Raw genomic sequence first — 21,351 nt, forward strand, 5'->3', positions numbered from 1 at the left:
TAGAAATATGCAGAGGGCTGAAATTGTAAGAAACTGTAAAAAATACCTTCCATATATTTTCTTCTTAACCTAGCTATCGCTCTGTAAAGTAGCTCTGTTGAGATGAAGTGAATTTTTTCCTTTCTTTTTCCTTCTGTTTCTTTCTTTTTCTCTTTTTCCTTTTTTTTTTTTTGTTTCTTTTTTATTGTTTTGTTTCTTTGTCCTCCCCCCCCTCTTTTTCTTTTTAATAAAAACTCCATTCTATCTTGATATACTCACAGAGCATTCATCCACCTTGAGTACTGTTGTCCAGTTCTGGGCCCCTCAATTTAAGAGAGATGTTGAGGTGCTGGAAAGTGTCCAGAGAAGGGCAACAAAGCTGGTGAGGGGCCTGGAACACAAACCCTGTGAGGAGAGGCTGAGGGAGCTGGGGGTGTGCAGCCTGGAGAAGAGGAGGCTCAGGGCAGACCTCATTGCTGTCTACCACTACCTGAAAGGAGGCTGTAGCCAGGTGGGGGTTGGTCTCTTCTCCCAGGCAACCAGCAACAGAATGAGGGGACACAGTCTCAAGTTGTGCTGGGGGAAGTCTAGGCTGGATGTTAGGAGGAAGTTCCTGGCAGAGAGAGTGATTGGCATTGGAGTGGGCTGTCCAGGGAGGTGGTGGAGTCACCATCCCTGGAGGTGTTGAAGAAAAGCCTGGATGAGGCACTTAGTGCCATGGTCTAGTTGACTGGCTAGGGCTGGGTGCTAGGTTGGACTGGCTGATCTTGGAGGTCTCTTCCAACCTGCTTGATTCTATGATTCTATGATCCAGAGATGTACCTTAAAAAAAGTATCCATAAAAAGACCTTTCTTAAAAGCCCAGATGTAAACATTGTGGGTGATAAAAGGGAAAACAATTACTGGCATAAGTTTCAAGTTATACATGTGACTAAGGTGACCTAAATATTTCCTCTAGTTGTTAAGCAGATTTCTTCTAGAATTTATTTCTCTGCTGCCAAATGCAAGGATAATTAAATCAGAGTATCACAGTATCATCAAGGTTGGAAGAGACCTCACAGATCATCAAGTCCAACCCTTTACCACAGAGCTCAAGGCTAGACCATGGCACCAAGTGCCACGTCCAATCCTGCCTTGAACAGCTCCAGGGACGGTGACTCCACCACCTCCTTGGGCAGCCCATTTCAGTATCCAATCACACTCTCAGTGAAGAACTTTCTCCTCACCTCGAGCCTAAATCATATAAAACTTTTAATGGAAGAGAACCCACCAAACCTTTTCCTCATTAACTTTTGGTAACCAGATCACAGAATCACAGAACGATTCCAGTTAGAAGCAACTTTAAAGATCATCTTCTTCCAACTCCCTTGCCATGGAGAGGGTCACCATCCAGTGGACCAGGTTGCTCGAAGCCCCATCCAATCTGGCCTTGATAGATAGCAGCTATACTGTGATTTAAGAACTCAGGTTTGATGTTTTCTGTTGCAGATTGCAAGTCTGGATGATAGGCGAGGCAGTCGCCCGCGGTCTATGGTGAGATCCTTCACAATGCCGTCATCTTCAAGACCCCTCTCCGTTGCATCCGTGTCTTCCATCTCGTCTGACAGCACACCGTCTCGGCCTGGCTCAGATGGGTGTGTAAAGCATGATTTGGGCTGAGCAGCTCTGGGCTTTGAGGATTGTCACCACCTTGCTCCAGATACCAGTCACAGAATTGGCTTAGTCATCAAATTGGTTTATTCAGAAGAGACCTTTAAGGTCATGAAGTTAAATCATAGAATCACAGAATCATAGAATCAGCCAGGTTGGAAGAGACCTCCAAGATCATCCAGGCCAACCTAGCACCCAGCCCTAGCCAGTCAACTAGACCATGGCACTAAGTGCCTCAGCCAGGCTTTTCTTGAAGACCCCCAGGGACGGTGCCTCCACCACCTCCCTGGGCAGCCCATTCCAATGCCAATCACTCTCTCTGTGAAGAACTTCTTCCTAACATCCAGCCTATACCTACCCTGGCACAACTTGAGACTGTGTCCCCTTGTTCTATCATTAATCCGGCACTGCCAGGTCACTACTAAACCTCAGCACCACATCTACACAGGGCTGCAGACTACACCACAGTCCTGGGCAGCCTGTTCCAGGGCTTGACAACCACTCTGGGGAAGGATTTTATTTTCCTAATATCCAGCCTACATCTCCCCTGGCACTCACCTTGTGACAACCTCTTTTCATGTAGTTGTAAAGAGCAAGAAGGTGTCCCCTCAGCCTCCTTTTCACCAGACTAAGTAATCTCAGTTCCTTCAGTCACTGCTCACCAGACCTGTTCCCTAGACCCTTCACTAGCTTTGTTGCCTTTCTCTGGACACACTCCAGCCCCTCAACATCCTTCCTGTAGTGAAAGGCCCCAGACTGAATACAGTATTTGAGATGGAGCCTCACTAGTACTACTGACCTGGTCCTGCTAACCACGCTGTTGCTGAGCCAGGATGTTGTTGGCCTGCTTGGCCACTTGAGCACACACTGGCTCGTGTTGAAGCAGCTGCTGACCAACACCCCTTGATCCTTTCCCATCAGGCAGTTTCCAGCCACTTTTCCCCAAACCTGCAGCTTTCATGGGATTATTGTGACCCAAGCACAGGACCTGGCACTTGGCCTTGCTGAACTGCATCCCACTTGCATCAGCCCATTGATCCAGCCTGAATGGGTCCCTCTGTAGAGCCTTCCTACTCTCCAGTAGGTCAACTCTTCTGCCCAGTTTAGTATCATCTGCACACATAGTGAGAGTGACTCAATTCCCTTGTCTAGATCATTGATAAAGGAGAACAGCGCTGTTGTGTTGGTACTCCTGATCCTCCAATCTATATAGACATCCATTTCAAGATATGTTCCCTGTCTGTTTTTTTCTCTGTGGTAAATGTAATGCTTTCCTTGGTCCTCCTTAAAACAAAGCCAAAACCCCCTAAGCATTCAAACAAAAAACCCCAAATGAACAAGAGACAAATTATCCCCTTTAAAAGTATTGGAAGGGTGATAGATCAGCAGTGATCTTCTGCAAAGTCACTGCTGAAATGTCACAATGAGCAGGTGGAGCTCGGGATGGGGAATGGATTAGCTAACTGCTCAGTCATTTTTTCTCATGTTTGCTGCCAGAGGAAAAGCTGCTTATGGCAAGATTGTACTTCAAGGCTTATCAAGATATTTCACATGGGAACTGGGAATTCTGCTGATAAGCCCTGTCTCGCAGTTGCATCCCTCAAAAGAACAAAATAATCTGTTTTCTTTCTGGGCTTTCCATGCAGCCTCAGAAGTCCCTTCTCCCTCTTCCTCCCTCCAGGCATTCCCATAATCCAGAAACTCAATATTTGACCAAGGAGACAGTCTTGTAAAGCCTCCTGAAGGGCTGCCAACTTACAGAGATGCGCTAGAAACATCTGTGTCCCTTCAGAGGGAGTTAGTACCTGACTAGAGAGTAAAAGCATCAAGTAAAATTAAATACAGGACCAACATGATACTTACCTTGATTACAAACAGTTTATTTACCCACTGGGAAGAGGAGCAAACAAAGTGCAGCTCAGCTCTCATTACGTTACCCTCTGTAACATTTACGTGGTGAGTCATGTTGATACAAATGTAGGACAGCAGAGATGAGAATCTGCTTTGACTAATTCAGCCACAGAAGTTGTCTTGCTGGAACTCAGGGATAGCTACCATCCAGGTTAGGGAGAAAATCTATTTTATCTCAGAAGAAAAGTACTGATAATTTTTGTTTTCCTTGCCTTCCTCTGCCTCTTCTTTTTCTCCATTCAAAGATCATTATCTCTGTTTTTCTTTCTCCTTTGGGTGCTGCTTTCTTAAGTTTTATATCTCCATCCCACCTTTGATGTGGGTATCACTTAGCAGTTTTGGAGGATCACATGAGCCTACTGAATTTACATATATATATATTTTAAAAACCAAAAAAACCTCATGAAGATCAGAGAATCACAGAATCATTGTGGCTGGAATAGACTTGTAAGGTCATCAAGTCCAACTGTTAACCCAGCAATGCCAGATCACTGCTAAACCACGTCCCTCAGCACCACAGCTACACAGTTTTGAAACCTCTGCAGGGATAGTGATTCCACCATTGCCCTAGGCAGCCTGTTCCAGAACTTGACAACCTTTTGGAGAAAGAATTTTTTTCCTGTTTTCTGATCTGCACTCTGGTGCAACTCAGGCTGCTTCCTCTTGTCTTGACACTTGGGAGAAGCGATGGACCCCCCCACCTCACTATACGATCATGATGCAGCTCAGATTCTGCTCCAGGGCAGTACAGCTGTAATAGAATCATAGAATGGTTTAGGTGGGAAGAGACCTTAAAGATCATCTAATTCTAACCCCTGAACCTGGCTCTGAGCACCTCCAAGGAGAGGGCATCCACGGCATCCCTGGGCAACCTGTTCCAGTGTCTCACAACTCTCATTGTAAATAATTTCATCCTAATATCCAGTCTAGAATCTACCCTCTTCAAGCTTCAATCCCTCCCCCCTTATCTTATCACTACAAACCCTTGTAAAAAGTCTCTTCCCAGCTTTCTTGTAGCCCCCTTTCAGGTACTGGAAGTACATCTGAGGACAATAAAATGAACACCTATCATCACTGATAAAACTCGAAAAAATGCTCATTTGCTTGATCAGTGGAGCAGGAGAGGAAAAATAATCAGATATGAATAATAAAAGACCTAAACATTTGAAGGATTGGAAAAATCATGTGGGTGCTGTGTTGCTGCTAACTTGGAAGAGGTTCATCCCATGTGCCTAGCACAGTTGAATTGGTTTATGGTCAGTTATCCTCTCCTGCCTTGCATTTTCCCCTTCGTCATATCTTAATTCTAAGATTAGAAGAGGGAACTGGGGTTGTTTAGCCTGGAGAAGAGGAGGCTCAAAGCAGACCTCATTGCTGTCTACAACTACCTGAAGGGAGGTTGTAGCCAGGTGGGGGTTGGTCTCTTCTCCCAGGAACCAGCAGCAGAATGAGGGGACACAGTCTCAAGTCGTGCTGGGGGAAGTCTAGGCTGGATGTTAGGAGGAAGTTGTTGGCAGAGAGAGTGATTGGCATTGGAATGGGCTGCCCAGGGAGGTGGTGGAGTCACCATCCCTGGAGGTGTTCAAGCAAAGCCTGGATGAGGCACTTGGTGCCATGGTCTGGTTGACTGGCTAGGGCTGGGTGCTAGATTGAACTGGCTGGTCTTGGACGTTTCTTCCAACCTGCCTGATTCTATGAAAAACAATTAAATTTGGATCTGACAAACTGTCTTGCCCAGATCCCCCAACTTCTATTTAATGCCATCTCCAGCTTCTCCTGCTCTGGAGCCTTTAAACAGTAAAATATCAAAGCAGACGTTGACACAGTGTGTGTTTCACAGCTCCCAGCTCTATGTATAAATAAAACTCTGACTTTAAAACAGGACCTTGGGTTTATTCACCAGTTAAGAGAAGACTTAGAAGTACAAATCTGAGTATGTCCAAGCAGTGGTTGGGAGCAGGGAAGTCCCAGTGTGCTGATATGATTTGCCGTCTGTGGAAAGCCCTGATGTACTTCAAGCAGGAGCACCGTGTGCCAGCCTATTTTATCATGGCTATGTCTCCTACAAATAATTAATAGCACTAATAATAGTAATGCCTGGAAGGGAAGCAATTAATCAGTGTCTGAAGAATGGCAATTCCTCTTGTAAACTTGCAATCAGCCTCAAGGTGGTTGTCACTGCCCTCCAGCTTGGCAGAAGCAGTTAAAATATGCAACTCAGGTGTGGAGAGAGCTGTCTTCTGCTCCAGGCCAGTGTTTCACCAGCCTCAGTGTGAAAAACATCTTCCTTCTCCCTAGTTTAAATATCCCTCTTTTAGCTTAAACCCATTGCTCCTTGTCCTGTCATAACAGGCCCTGCTCAAAAGCCTGTCCCCAGCTTTCTGATTGGCCCCTTTAAGCACTGAAAGGCCACCAGAAGGTGTCCCTGGAGCCTTCTCTTCTCCGGGGGGAACAACCTTAACTCTCAACTTATCCTCACAGCAGAAGGCAGAGAAACCCTCCTATCATTATTTCAGCATCCTCTGGTCCCACTACAACAGGTCCATGTCTCTCCTGTACTGAGGATTCCAGACCTGACCCTAGCTAGGCTGGTAGGTGAGATCTCAGCAGAGCAGAGAGGAAGAATCCCCTTCCTCCACCTGCTGCCCATACTGCTGGGGATCAGCCTAGTACATAGCTGGCTTCTGGGCTGTGAGTTCCCATTGCCAGTTCGTGCCCAGCTTTTCATCCACCAGCACCCAGTATTCCCTCTCCATGGAGCTACTGTCTATCCCTTCATCCTGGATTGATAACAGGGATGCCCCAGCTCAGATGCAGGCCCTTGCACTTGGCCTTGTTGAATATCAACTGCAAAACAGTTTCTGAGCTGTTAATCCTTCTCTGGAAATTGCATCCATCCTCTTTCTCCAGCAAAAAACCAAACCAAACCAAACAAGAAAAGAACCAACACCACAAAACAAAAGTGAACAAACAAAAAAACCCAAGAACCAAAACTCCATGAGCAATTGGTGACTTGGCTATTCCTTAAGGCAGTCCTGAAAGCCACTGGTAGGTTTAGGGCCACAAAGACGATCAGAGTGCTGGAGCACCTCTCCGGTGAAGACAGGCTGAAAGAACTGGGGCTGTTCAGCCTAGAGAAGAGAAAGCTCTGAGCAGACCTTGTAGCTGCATTTCAGTATCTGAACGGGAAGAACAGTTTGGAAGGATGAGGTGCATTGGTTTGAAACTAGAGCAGAGTAGATTTAGGTTAGACATAAGGAGGCAGTTGGTCACAATGAGAATGGTGTAATACTGGAACAGGTTGCCCAGGGATGTGGTGAAGGCTCCAACCCTGGAGAGATTCCAGGTTAAACTTGATGGGGCCCATAGTGACCTAATCTAACTGAAGATGTCCCTGTTGACTGCAGGGTGGTTGGACAAGATGGCCTTAGAGGCTCCCTTCCAAGCTGATGCTTTCTGTGATGTCTGGAGTGATTCCAAGGTGCAAGGGGAGCAGGGGTGACAGTTCTTTAGTGCAGTGTACAATTACATGCTCTTGTATGGTGTAGTTTCCCACTGGAGTTTCTAGCTGCCTGCTGGCACATCTGCCATGATGCCAGAGCAGATAGAATGGAAGTGCTTCTTCAGAAACTCATTTTTATGTAAACCACATCCAGTGAAACTCAGCAATTTGTGTAACTGTAAACCAGTAAATTTACTACAGAGGAGGGAAATAGGCAGCCCTGGTTCTTCAGTGGTTCAGCAGTACATTTTACTGTGAAACAATTATGATTGTTATGACCTTCTGCCCCCTCCTTTTCTCTCTAATGAGTTTTCCTGGATTAGCAAAGCGTTGTTAACTCAGGTGAAGCCTTGGGATATATGTAAATGAAAAGCAGATGCTTTGAAAATAGCCTTTTATTGATCTAAGCAACAACAATTTTCTTTAGGTTTGTGCTGGAGCCCCTCCTGCCAAAAAAGATGCATTCGAGGTCTCAAGACAAATTGGACAAGGATGACCTAGATAAGGATAAGAAAGAAAAGAAGAAGGAGAAAAGGAACAGCAAGCATCAAGAGATATTTGATAAAGAATTTAAGTCTACTGATATTTCTCTGCAGCAGTCTGAAGCAGTGATCCTTTCAGAAACGGTAACTGATTAGCAGGCAATGCTTTATCTAATTCCGAGCAGTTCTCTTTCTCTGTTTTGCTTTTACAGGAAAAAAAACTTCATTTTTACCATTTAATTTGTTTTTTTAGACCAAAAATAACTCCTAAGGGAATATTTATGGTGTTAATGTATGTGATAATGAATCAAAATTACAGATTTTATTTACTGGGTGGGGGGGGAAAAAAAATAAGAGTCGTGAGATCTCAGATGGAAATCTTAACCAAAAGCTATATATGACTATGTGATAAAAGGAGCAGATGGTCTATCCTAAGGAAAATAAATGCAGCCTTTTGAATTTAAGGCTCCCAGTAGATAGTGATGGGGTTTCTCATATTTCAGCTGACTCCTGTGAGATGCTTTCTGGTGGAAATGCTAGAAGGTCATTTCGTGCATGGCAATTAGGTACTCGTGAAAGGCTATTTTGAGCAGAAAATCATAAGCAGTTCCACCGGTAGCTGGGTGTAAGAGTATTAACTACAGGGCAATATCTCTCTTAAACCCTCTTTTCTAGGTGTATATTTAATTCACTGAAACTGTCCTAAAGGCTTAAGCAACTTGAGAAGTTTGAGCACTGAAATTCAAAGCAAGACCATTTTAAGATGAAGCAGGGTGTGCATGACCTAAGTGTGACCTCCAAATCTTTGCCTGAGCACCTGTTTCCAGGCCAAGAGTTTAAAATGTGCTCTCTAGAACTGAGTGAAATGTTCTTTTAAAGGTACAAGTAGTTGTAGAGACAGCTTCTAACTCAGCAGAGTCTTTCATTGGTGGCTGAGTCATTTACGTTGGACTTTGTGAAGAGATTTCTCTCTGGCTCGGGGTGACTAGATCCTTTAAGTCTGTCTGTTTGGTGTTTTTAGTGTAGTATTACTTTAGATGTTCAGCCACAATTCCTGTTTTCTGGATTTTCTCCCCCTTTTCCACCCAAAGATGAGCTAATCTCTTGTGTATGTCTTCTGACATCTCAGAAGTTCACAAGTTGTTTTAGCTGATGTGGCCATAGACCCACTGTTGCTCAGGAAAAAAAAACAATCAGAAAAAAACCTTTTTGTGCAGCTCAGGCTCTTCACACAAACTTCTCTGAAGTCAGTAAGATTCTCCATTGGCATCAGTAAATTTTGGATCAGCCCTGGTTTGTTTACTGGAGATTCCTCCTGTCACAGCCAACCAGTGTTATCACAGAATGTTGGAGAAGACCAATGGGGATCACTCAGTCCAACTCCCCTGCTAAAGTAGGATCAGCCACAGCAGGTTGCCAGGATCACAGTGTCCAGGTGGGTGTGGAATCTCTCCAGAGGAGACTTCACAACCCCTCTGGGCAGCCTGCTGCAGGGCTCCAGCATCTTCACAGCAAAGACATTTTCCTAATCTCCAAATGGAACCCCTGGGTTCCTGTTTGTGCTTATTGCCCCTTGTCCTATTACTGAAAAGAGTCTGCCCCATCTTCTTGAGCTATTGCTAAGCATTGAGAAGATCACAGGATGTTAGGAGTTGGAAGAGTGAAAGGGACCTCTGGAGATCCTCAAGTCCAAGCCCCATGCCAGAGCAGGACCATATCATCTAATGCAGGTTGCACAGGAGCACATCCAGTTGGGTTTTGAAAGTTTCCAGAGAAAGAGACTCCACAACCTCTCTGGGGAGCCTATTTGAGCAATCTGTGACCCTTCCAGTAAAGAAGTTCTTACTCATATTGAGGTGGAACTTCCTGTGCTGTAGTTTACATCCATTGCCCCGTGTTCTATCACAGGGCACAAGTGAGCAGAGGCTGTCCCTTCTTGACACTCAGCCCTCAGATATTTATATATATTTATTAGATCCTCTCAGTCTTCTCCTTTCCAGATGAAAAAGCCCCAGGTGCCTCAGCCTTTCCTCATCCGGCAGCGCTCCAGTCCCTTAATCATCATTGTAGCCCTCTGTTGGACTCTCTCAAGTAGATCCCTGCCCCTCGTGAACTGGGGTGCCCAGAACTGGAGGCACTATTCCAGGTGGGGCCTCACCAGTGCAGAGTAGAGGGGGATTAGAACCTCCCTCAATCTGCTGGACACACTCTTAATGCACCCTGGGATCCCATTGACCTTGACCACAAGGGCACACTGCTGTCCCGTGGGTAGCTTGTTGTCTACCAGGACTCCCAGGTCCTTCTCCACAGGGCAGCTCTCTAGCAGATCACCTCCTAACCTGTACTGGTGCCATTTATTGTTCCTCCCCAGGTGCAGGACTCTGCATTTCTCAGTCTGTTCTTCTGCAGGCTAAAGAGCCCCAGATTATCAGACAGAAAGTACATCTTGCATAGATTCCCATATGTTTTGTCTTTTTGATGGAATGCATTCAGCTCACTGCAGCACTCCTATTTTGACTGAGCCTCAACACTGCAGTGGCAGGACTTGCACTCTCAGCTCTCCAAAGGGACTAACAGAACATCTGAAGAAGCATTAGAAGAGCATTAGCCATAGTCAAAGACTATATTTCCAAGCAGCTCTGTTGGTTGGACTTGCACAAATCAGCGAGACCAACGGGAGATGCCCAAGGAGCTGGTTGATGGCACTGCAAGGCCGCTATCATCCCTGAGTGTGATGGTTTGGGTGCTCCCTGCCCCCCCCCCACTTTAGAAAATACCCAGACTAGTCTCAGCCGGCTCTGGGAATATAAATGAAGCTATTTATTTACAGCTAGCACAATATACAAGCAGATATTTACAGTATATACAGTTATAGACAGAAATAGACAAGGTAAAAGGTAATACAGAAACACAACTCCCCTCCCAGAAACCTGAGTCCCCAGGAGGGGCTCTCAACCCCCTGCACCTCTCAACCTTACCCCAGTCCCAAGGAAGAATAGAGGTTCAGCCAAGAGGTTAAGAAGCAAAGGTGAGTGGAGAGTGTGTTAGAGAGATGTAGCTCAGTCAGAAGCCCAAGGCAGAGGTGAGACAAGAGTGGCGAGAGTGTTATCTAATGTTTTCCTTTCTTCTTCAGCAAGACTCTGAGGGGAGTAGACATCACCACTGTTTGCCTTTCACAGCCTGTGATCTTAGTTCTTCTCACCAAAACATTGTAGCTAGCTTCAAACTAGCACACTGAGAGATCTTGGACAATGGGGAAGACCGGATGACTGGCAAAATGCAAATGCTGGGTGGAGTGGAAGACATAACAACCCCCAAAGGCATCTTCTCATTTGTCACCTGAAGAACAAAAATGAGCAAAACCCAACATGGTTTAACTCAGGTTTTCTCTTCTTCCCAGTCAGGAGCTTTCAGTGCGTGACTGGTGTGACTGGTTATAAAGTGGGAGGGAAAATAAAAGTCAGAATTAATTACTGACAGGTATCCTGAGCTTCTTGAAATCAAGAGATCCATAATACAAAAAGGGGTTTACTGGTGAGGTAAAAAGCAGCCTACTGGATGAGCTCCAAAATGACCACGTCAGTTTTAATGCTTGCTGTTAGTGTGCTTCGCTTTCTCTTGCAGGTGAAACAGAGGAAACACTTTTGAGATTAGCTTTCAAGAGTAGCTATAAAATTCCCACAGCTGTCTTCAGGAATTTCACACAGATATTGTCAAGGAGCTTAAAGATACAATTTGTCTTCTCTTAAAATTTTTTGCACTCTGGAGACATGTGTCCCCTATTAATGGTATAAAAGGGAAATCATTATCTTTTGTGGGTAAGAATTGAGCTTTTCCATTGTTCTACTTTTGTGGGCTGCACTCTGTGCAAGTTCCCATTTTTAGGTTGAAATTGCTCCCAAAGCACTGCTACTGCTGTGTTTTATGAAGAAAAAGGCATTTTGATTTATCTGGCATTAGGAGCTTGGAAGCAGCAATTTTGCAGGCTTCAAAGGAAAAAAAAAAAAGGATGAGGATGAAATAGAGGTGGAAAAAAATAAGGATTTGGGGTTCTAAAAAAAAGGGAATTCAGATTTGAATAGAAATGGAAATTAAAGATTTAAAGAGTTTTTAAAGTGACATTTTTGTAAAATCATAGAATGGTTTAGGCTGAATCATCTGCTCCAACCCTCCTGTGATGAGCAAGGACAGAGCAGTGTGCCCAGGTGGCCAAGAGAGCCAGTGGCATCCTGGCCTGCATCAGGAACAGTGTGGCCAGTAGGACAAGGGAGGTTATTCTGCCCCTGTACTCAGCACTGGGCAGGCAACACCTTGAGTGCTGTGTCCAGTTCTGGGCCTCTCAATTCAAGAGAGATGTTGAGGTGCTGGAAAGTGTCCAGAGAAGGGCAACAAAGCTGGTGAGGGGCCTGGAGCATAAATCCTATGAGGAGAGGCTGAGGGAGCTGGGGGTGTTTAGCCTGGGGAAGAGGAGGCTCAGGGGTGATCTTACTACTGTCTACAACTACCTGAAGGGACATTGTAGCCAGGTGGGGGTTGGCCTCTTCTCCCAGGCAACCAGCAACAGAACAAGGGGACACAGTCTCAAGTTGTGCCGGGGTAGGTATAGGCTGGATGTTAGGAGGAAGTTGTTGGCAGAGAGAGTGATTGGCATTGGAATGGGCTGCCCAGGGAGGTGGTGGAGTCACCATCCCTGGAGGTGTTGAGGAAAAGCCTGGCTGAGGCACTTAGTGCCTTGGTCTAGTTGACTGGCTAGGGCTGGGTGCTAGGTTGGACTGGATGATCTTGGAGGTCTCTTCCAACCTGGTTGATTCTGTGATTCTCCCTTGGCAGCCTTTTCCAGACTCTTGTACTGAAGAACTTCTTCTTAATTTTAGTAACACACTGGTATTAGTAGCTAGAATTTGTTATTGGATTACTTCTGCTGAGAATTTATACCATCACTAATTCAGTTACAGCATTTAGAATCATGGAATCAGTAAGGTTGGAAAAGAACTCCAAGATCAAGTCATCAACTGAACTCAACTATGCCCAGTAAACCATGTCCTGAAGTGCCATATCCATGTATATTTTAGTGCCATCAGGAAAGGTGAACTTTCTAATGGATCCTTAGATCTGACTTGTAGAATATGTGGGTTTATTAAAGGAGAAGACCTGCTTTTCTTCAGTATGATGACAATTGATAAGTACCTTCAAGAAAACTGATGGAAGAAGTACAGGCTGATTGGATTTGTCAAAACCAGATGGATCAATCCCTGCTTTCTTCTTTATAAGGCAGAGTAGGACATTCTGTCCTCATAAAAGAGAGGCTTCAGCCCTCTGATAAGCACAGAATCATAGAAGCTGTTAGGATTGGAAGGGACCACAAGGATCATCTAGTTCCAACCCCCCTGCCATGGGCAAGGACACCCTACCCTAGATCAGGCTGGCTAGATCCAGTCTTTGTGACCCTCATCTGACCCATGCCTCTCCTGTACTGAGAACTCCAGAGCTAGCCCCAGCACTGCAGGGTGGGATCTCAGCAGAGCAGAGGGACAGACTCTCCTCCCTCAGCCTTCTAGCCAACAATAACCTTACGTATTGAGCTGTTCTGGATCTTGTGTTAATTGCTACTAATTGGTTTGTGCAGTGTAATTGCAACCTTGACATCAAACCTTATCACTGAAGTGTAGCAGGTGTCTCAGGCAGTGGTCATTCCCATCTTTTCAGAGATGGTGCCACCAATTGAGATGAGTGTTCCCATCCCTGTGAGTGGACTTTCTTATGCAGGTACTTCCTTTTTCTCCTCCAGGCAAGTAAATTGTCATGGCAGAATGTGGAAAGGTGTATAAAGAGCAGAGTGAGAGGGAATCATCTTAATGCTGATCAATATCTAAAGGGTGGAGGTCAAGAGGATAGGGCTAAGCTTTTCATTGGTACCCAGTGATAGGACAAGGGGCAACAGGCACAAACTGGAACTGTGATGGTTTGGGTGTTCCCGGCCCCCCCACACTTTGGAAATCACCCAGACTAGGCTCAGCCAGCTCTGGAAATTGAATGAAGCTTATATTTACAGCTTGGCAGAATACAAATATACAAGGTAAAAGGTAATACAGAAACACAACAGCCCTCCCAGAAACCTGAGTCCCCAGGAGGGGCTCCCAACTGCTCCTTCACCTTCCCCCTACCCCTCTCAACCTTACCCCAGCCCCAAAGAAGAATGGAGGTTCGGCCAGGGGGTTAGGAAGCAAAGTGGATTGTCAGAGAAATGGAGGGTGAGGTTAGAGAGAGAGAGAGAGAGAGAGGCAGCTTGAAGCTTCCCAGCAGGAGAAGTGAGTTATCTGTTTTGATTCTTGTTCTTATACATCTCAGCAAGCCTGCGAGTGAAGTAGGCATCACCTTTGTTTTCCTTTCACAGTCTAATCTAGTTCTTCTCACCAAAACATTCTAGCTAGACTCAAACTAGCACAGGAACCCAGGAGGTCCCATCTGAACATAAGGAAGAATTTTGCTATGAGTGTGGCAGAGCACTGGAGCAGGCTGCCAGAGAAGTTGTAGGGTCTGCTTCTCTGGAGACTTTCAAAACTCCCCTGGATATTGCTAGCCTGGGCAACATGTGCAAAGTGACCCTGCTTTATCAGGGGGACTGGAGTAGCTGATCTCCAGAGGTCCCTTCCAACCCCTGCATTCTGTGAGCCTGTGATACTAACTGCAGAGTTATTTTACACTTTCTTTAGAAGAGAGCATTCAGAGGCTGTTTTGTCTTGTTGCACGGCTTAAGTGCTGCCTTCCAAATTTCACTGTACTCGTAATGAATTTATTGACTGATCAAAACCCAAACCCTAATTACAGAGCTCTTGTACTTACTATGATCTTATCAGAAGACAAATTAAGCACTCTGCTGTGTATAAAGATGATCAGAAATGTCTTTATAGTTTCCTAGAGGTTTTTTATCTTCTTTTAAGTATCACATAAACTTCTTCAACATAAATTCTCATTGTTAGTTCTTTGATTCCACGAGCTGATAGCAAACCTAACACCGAAGGCAGGTAGTTAACAGACCACTCGAAAGCTTGCGTTGGAAATCAGAAGAACAGGCTGTACAGTTTATTGATTGAGTGGTCTGTAACATCACTCACTATTGATCTTGCTTTCATTAGACTGAAAAAAAAATTGGCAGTGGGTTCATTATGGCTTAGCAGGCTCCAAAGAGTTCATATTCCCTAGCAGAACTGTGAGTTACGTGAAGCTGTAAGAGAATCATAGAATCATAGAATCAAGCAGGTTGGAAGAGACCTCCAAGATCAGCCAGTCCAACCTAGCACCCAGCCCTAGCCAGTCAACCAGACCATGGCACTAAGTGCCTCATCCAGGCTTTGCTTGAATACCTCCAGGGACGGTGACTCCACCACCTCCCTGGGCAGCCCATTCCAATGCCAATCACTCTCTCTGGCAACAACTTCCTCCTAACATCCAGCCTAGACTTGCCCCAGCACAACTTGAGACTGTGTCCCCTTGTTCTGTTGGTGGTTGCCTGGGAGAAGAGACCAACCCCACCTGGCTACAACTTCCCTTCAGGTAGTTGTAGACAGCAATGAGGTCTGCCCTGAGCCTCCTCTTCTGCAGGCTGCACACCCCCAGCTCCCTCAGCCTCTCCTCATAGGGTTTGTGTTCCAGGCCTTTCACCAGCTTTGTCAGCTTGTCAATCACTGCAGCTGTTAACATTTATTTGAGGTAAGCAGTGACAGACCAGGTTAACCTGGGAACTTGGTGCTGGTTGTTGGGTTTTCTCTTGATTATGCCATTGCAGCTTTCCAAATCAATTTGTTTTCCTTCCTTGCTTTTCTGTAATTATACACTTCCAAGAAAGTGATTACTTTGCTTATCTATCCTACTAAAAGAAAGATCTTGAAAGCAGAAACTTTGGAGTCTTTGAGCCTTGAATTTTAGTGTCAGAAAATTCTGAAGGGTCTTGAGGTCATCGTGAACCTTCAAAAAAAAATTGACACACGTTGTGGTCATTCATTTCTTGTAGAAGGGTGTCAGAGACACAGCCTTTTCTGCAATCCCTTTCATGGTTTGTTTTCTGAGAGCAAGAGGAAGCACTTGTACCTCACTGTAGGTTTCTCCTTCACAACACACTTTTTAAAAGAACGTTGTGAAATGACAAAGTTCTTCAAAAGAGCCTGAATTTGCTGCTGGCATTTTTTTCTGTTGTGTCCTAATGCAGCACCTTGGATGTAATTCCCCTCTTAACTTCAGGCTGCTGCTGCTGCTGCTCTGTTTTCTGTGATCTCATGGAAATGAAAAGTTCCTCTCTTCCCTGTGATTACTAGAAATACAGAGGCTGGAGGCTGGCTGACAAAGATGGGAGCTCAGAATTAAAGGCAGAAAAAGGACTCACCCTAACAAAGCATCAGTGGCCCATCAGATCACAGGAATCATTTCAGTTTCTGATGGGAAGTTTCAATGGACTCTGAAGCAGCCAGGGCAAAACAATAGAATCATTAAAGTTGCAAAAGACCTTTAAGATCATTGAGCCCAAACGTTAACCCAGCACCACCAATCCATGTCCCAGAGTACCGTGGCTATGTGTTTTTGAGCACCTCCAGGACTGGTGACTCCACCACTGCCCTGGGCAGCCTGTTCCAGTGCCTGACCACTCTCAGTGAAGACACTTCTCATAGTACCCAACCTAAGCTTCCACCAGTGCAACTTGAGGCCATTTTCTGTTATCCTATCACTTGTTACTTGGGAGGAGGGATTGACCTCCACCTCACTATAACTTCCTTTCAGAGAGTTGTAGAGAGCAAGGTCTGTCTTCAGTCTCCTCTTCTCCAGGTTAAACAACCCCATTTCCCTTAGCTGTTTCTCATAAAGCTTGTTCTCTGGACCCTTTGCCTTTCTCTGGAAATAGGGATGCTTCAGTGAATTAAATACAAGCACAAGCAGACACCATCAAGGGTTTCTGGACAGATGATGTCTTTCTCAGAAGAGCATTTGGCCATGCAAACAATTAAAGGAAAGAACTGCAAAACACAAGTAGAGCCATGTGAGAAGGAAGAGCACCTGTTGAATGCTGTATAGTCTCGTGTAAGGCTACAGACTTATCCTCAGCTGTTATTAAGCAAGTGTTTGGGGAACAAGCTCATTGCTTCAGAAGAATCAGGGGAAGGTGTGTGCCTTGAGTCTGACTGTTATTCAGGGGAGAAGGAAAGAATGTGGGGAGCTGTCACAGACTGCATTAAATCAGAAGTCCTGGGTGTTAGCTTTGCCTGCTGCAAGGCAGTGGGGAAAACAGAGCAACCCCACAGGCTGTCGCTCTGTAACAAAATGCATTCCTTTGCTGTCTCACTGATTTTCCTCCCCTTGTAGATCAGCCCACTACGACCACAGAGGCCAAAGAGCCAAGTCATAAACGTTATGTCGAGCGAAAGGCGCTTCTCCGTCTCTCCATCACCGCCCAGCTCCCAGATGACACCGCCCCCGATAACTCCACGGACAAAGCTTTCTTTCAGCATGCAGTCCAGTAAGTCTTTAACTTTATCTATATTTTCTTTGCCTGGGAAATTCTAGACTAAAGATACCTGTCATAGAGTCATAGAATGGCTTAGCTTGGAAGGGACCTTAGAGATCAAATGCTCTAACCTCTATGCCATGGGAGGAACACAGATCTGATTGCTTAAGGCCTCATCCAACCTGGCCTTAAACATCTCCAGGGAGGGGGCATCCACAACCTCCCTGGGCAACCCATTCCAGAGTCTCATCACCCTCATACAGAAGAACTTCTTCCTAGGATCTAGCCTAAACCTGCTCTCCTTCAGCTTAAAACCAATCCCCTTGTCCTATCACTAGACACACTTACGAAAACTCCTTCTCCAGACCTCCCTCAGGTTTCCTTCAGGTATTGGAAGGCAGCAATAAGGACTCCCCAGAGTCTCTCCCTCTCCAGACTGAACAACCCCAGCTCACTCAGCCTGTCCTCATAGCAGAGGTGCTCCATCCCATGGATCATCTTTGTGGCCCTCTGGTATTCATTTTGCAGTTTTTGTGGTCTCCCTACACCCTGATTTGACTTCTTTAAGTTAGTCAGTCCCATTTCCATAGGATTCCCTGCAGGAACCAGACCCTACCTCTCATGAACATCACGTTCCTTGCATTTGTCACCCAAAATTCTCTCAATATTTTACAAATCAAGTCCAACTGCTGCATTGGAAAAGTTTCCTTTTTAAATAATCATTAACAATTACTTAGGTGTAGAGTAGCTGTCAAAAATTAGTGTTGTACTTAACTGTCTATTTGATTTAGGGTACTATAGAGCATACAGGCTGAAAAAAAAACAGTCTTTTAATGTCATTGTACCTTGAAAGAGCTTTTCTTTGCTATGGAGTGAGTGCAAGTCAGAAGGGGGAAAAATTAGTCAATCTTTCTGATCTATTTTTTGTTTGACATTGACATCCATCCTTGAGTACAATGTCTGTTTGTCTTAGTCTCCAGGAAACCCTTGCTACAAAACTGAGTGTAGTACAACAGCTATTTTTTTAACAGCACTGTTACTCCAAAAATCAGAGTTGTCAGTTGCCAGCATGTGACCAAAGAAAACACAAGAGCTTTTTCATACATGTACCAAATTGCTGGCACAATAGTCGAGAGTTCAGTGGGTTTCTTCAGCCTGGAGAAGAGAAGGCTTCACAGAGACCTTACTGTTGTCTTTCAGTGCTTAAAGGGGCTGGGAATGGGCTTTTAGCAGGGCCTGTTGTGACAGGACAAGGGGTGGTGGTTTGAAACTAGAAGAGGGAGATTTAGACTAGAGAGAAGGAAAAAATATTTTGCAGTGAGGGTGGTGAAATGCTGGTGCAGGTTCTCCAGAGAGGTGGTAGATGCCCCATCTCTGGAACCATTCCAGATTAGGTTGGATTAGCTTTGCTGGGGGAAGCATAGGCTGGATGTTAGGAGGAAGTTGTTGCCAGAGAGAGTGATTGGCATTGGAATGGGCTGCCCAGGGAGGTGGTGGAGGCACCATCCCCGGAGGTGTTCAAGAGGAGACTGGGTGAGGCACTTGATGCCATGGTCTGGTTGACTGGGTAGGGCTGGGTGCTAGGTTGGACTGGCTGATCTTGGAGGTCTCTTCCAACCTTCTTGATCTATGAGACTTTGAGAAACCTGCTTTAGTTGAAGACGTTCCTGCTGACTGCAAGAGGATTGGAGTACATGACCTTTAACAGCCTCCTCCCACCCAAACCAGTCTGTGATTCTGTTCTGTGATGCTGTGTTAGTCAAGAGGAGAAAAGGTGATCAGCTTTAAAAAAATCTCATTTGACATGGTCACTGTTTTAATTGCTTTTTGGATAGCTGTTCCTTTAAATAGTGGAAGTTTTGGAAAGGTTTCAGTGCTGGGTGCAGGTATATGTGCTGTGGTCAAGATTGTGTTTATTCTACAATTAATGTAGCAGCAGAATTGCCTCCTCAAGACTTGTGGCTTTGTTTTAAAGATTTGCAGTTGTTGCTTGCAAACATGTGGAAGAGGGACAAGCAAGTGCAAATCAATGCAGCGTTGCCTTTGCAAAGTCAAACAAGTATTCTGAGAACTGTGAACTCTCTCCTTTCTTTACAGTTTTAATAGCCAAGAACTTTTTATCACAAGTGTGATAAAAAAAGGAAAAACAGAGAAATGGAGTATATATAACCCTGCAAAAAAAAAACAAACCCTCTTTTGAATCAGATTAGTTCATCCCCTGCACATTTCCTTAACACAGGTTTGATTTCTTTTATTAAAAATGATCTTGAGCTGTTAGGTATTTCTGAAAACATTTATGTGCTGGTAATTTATAGAGGATGCAAACACTAGGTCCAGCTTATTGCAGACTTGTGGGATTTATAATCCCGTGAGGAACTGTAGAGATGAAAGATGTGAGGAATTCCAAGAATGCAGAAGTGACTTCAGTGCAGAAATTGGCTAAAAGCAGTTAAGGAGTTGCTAAGCAATCCTGCTTGCTTGTTAGCTGGCAGTTTAAGAGAATGGAGTGTAAAATCTGGGCATTAGATTGTGATTAAAGAAAACATATCTAATTGATCTCTTGCAGCAAAAAGATATCCTCAGTGGCACACATCCAGGGAGGAATAAATATTCAGACCATCCTAGTTTGATAGAACACCTTGACTAACAGCAGTAAGCCAGAAATGATGAGTAATTATTTGTATAGTGACTGACTTAGTGAGGTACACTTCAGCTGAACTGAGCAGGAGAAAATTAACAGGTCTGTAGCAAATAGATCTTCTTGAGGTACAACTGAAAATGAGTGAGATTTATGTTGGAAACCTGTTTCTGCAGTAGGGTAGATGACTCCTGGATGTCATTAAGCTTAGCTAGAGAATAGCTAAGCAAGGCAAATAATTCTTTTTTGTCATAGACTATTGTTGTTCTAATAACTAGTTGGCCAGACTGAGTGCAAATAGGCTACCCCTTCTCTGGAAGCCTTCTGCACTAGGCTGAGCAACCTAATGTGGTGTGAGGTTTCTGTGCCCATGGCAGGGGATTCAGTACTAGGTGATCTTTAAGGTCCCTTCCAACCTAAATCACTCAATGATTGCATGAGTTATAAAATGTTCAAGTGGATGGAAACACTCTTCACAGAATTTTTATCATAGAATCAGCCAGGTTGTAAGACACCTCCAAGATCAGCCAGTCCAACCTAGCACCCAGCCCTAGCCAGTCAACCAGACCATGGCACTAAGTGCCTCAGCCAGGCTTTGCTTGAACACCTCCAGGGACGGTGCCTCCACCACCTCCCTGGGCAGCCCATTCCAATGCCAATCACTCTCTCTGTGAAGAATTTCTTCCTAATATCCAGCCTATACCTCCCCTGGCACAACTTGAGACTGTGTCCCCTTGTTCTGTTGCTGGTTGCCTGACAGAAGAGACCAACCTCCACCTGGCTACAACCTCCCTTCAGGTAGTTGTAGACAGCAATGAGGTCTGCCCTGAGCCTCCTCTTCTGCAGCCTGCACACCCCCAGCTCCCTGAGCCTCTCCTCACAGGGTTGTGTTCCAGGCCCCTCCCCAGCCTTGTTGCCGTTCTCTGGACACCTTCCAGCACCTCAACATCTCTCTTGAATTAAGGAGCCCACAACTGGACACAGCACTCAAGGTGTGGCCTGACCAGTGCTGAGTACAGGGGCAGAATAACCTCCCTTGTCCTACTGGCCACACTGTTCCTGATGCAGGCCAGGATGCCATTGGCTCTCTTGGCCACCTGGGCACACTGCTGGCTCATCTTCAGCTACTATCTACCAGTACCCCCAGGTCCCTTTCTTCCTGGCTATTCTCCAGCTACTCAGTCCCCAGCCTGTCTCGCTGCTTGGGGTTGTTGTGTCCAAAGTGCAGAACTCTGCACTTGGCCTTGTTAAATCTCATCCCATTGGCCTCTGCCCACCCATCCAGCCTGTCCAGGTCCCTCTGCAGGGCTCTCCTACCTTCCAACAGATCCACACCTGCTCCTAGCTTGGTGTCATCCAAAAACATTCTGATGCAGGACTCAATCCCCTTGTCCAGATCATCAATAAAGATGTTGAACAGGACTGGTCCCAGCACTGATCTCTGGGGCACACCACTAGTGACAGCTGCCAACTGAAAGGTTGCAGTCCCAGGATGGGAAATATTCTTCCTGGTGCGGTTGGAAGTTCAAATGAAAGGATGAGAAGTAAAATTACAGTTTTGAGTGACACATCCATAGAGGGACCTTCCAGTTCAGTTGTTAGTCAGAGGCCATTTCAGAGAAGAGTAGCAAGACACTTTTTGTAAGGTATTGATAAGAACCTGTTAATAATAACACCTGCTTAAACAAGCCCTCCT

General features: G+C 45.3%; 1 protein-coding gene across 4 annotated transcripts in view; it reads left to right on the plus strand.

Annotated features, from left to right (window-relative positions):
* DOCK1 (dedicator of cytokinesis 1) overlaps positions 1-21,351 on the plus strand; it is a 433,046-nt gene that overhangs the window by 391,337 nt on the left and 20,358 nt on the right. For all 4 annotated transcript variants that reach the window (XM_064145308.1, XM_064145312.1, XM_064145309.1 and 1 more), the window contains exons 48-50: positions 1,468-1,613; positions 7,470-7,668; positions 16,876-17,029. In XM_064145308.1, coding sequence (XP_064001378.1) covers positions 1,468-1,613; positions 7,470-7,668; positions 16,876-17,029 — 499 coding nt within the window. The remainder of the gene's footprint in view (positions 1-1,467; positions 1,614-7,469; positions 7,669-16,875; positions 17,030-21,351) is intronic.

Source organism: Pogoniulus pusillus, chromosome 6, assembly GCF_015220805.1.
Source record: "Pogoniulus pusillus isolate bPogPus1 chromosome 6, bPogPus1.pri, whole genome shotgun sequence".
NCBI classification, from domain to species: domain Eukaryota; kingdom Metazoa; phylum Chordata; class Aves; order Piciformes; family Lybiidae; genus Pogoniulus; species Pogoniulus pusillus.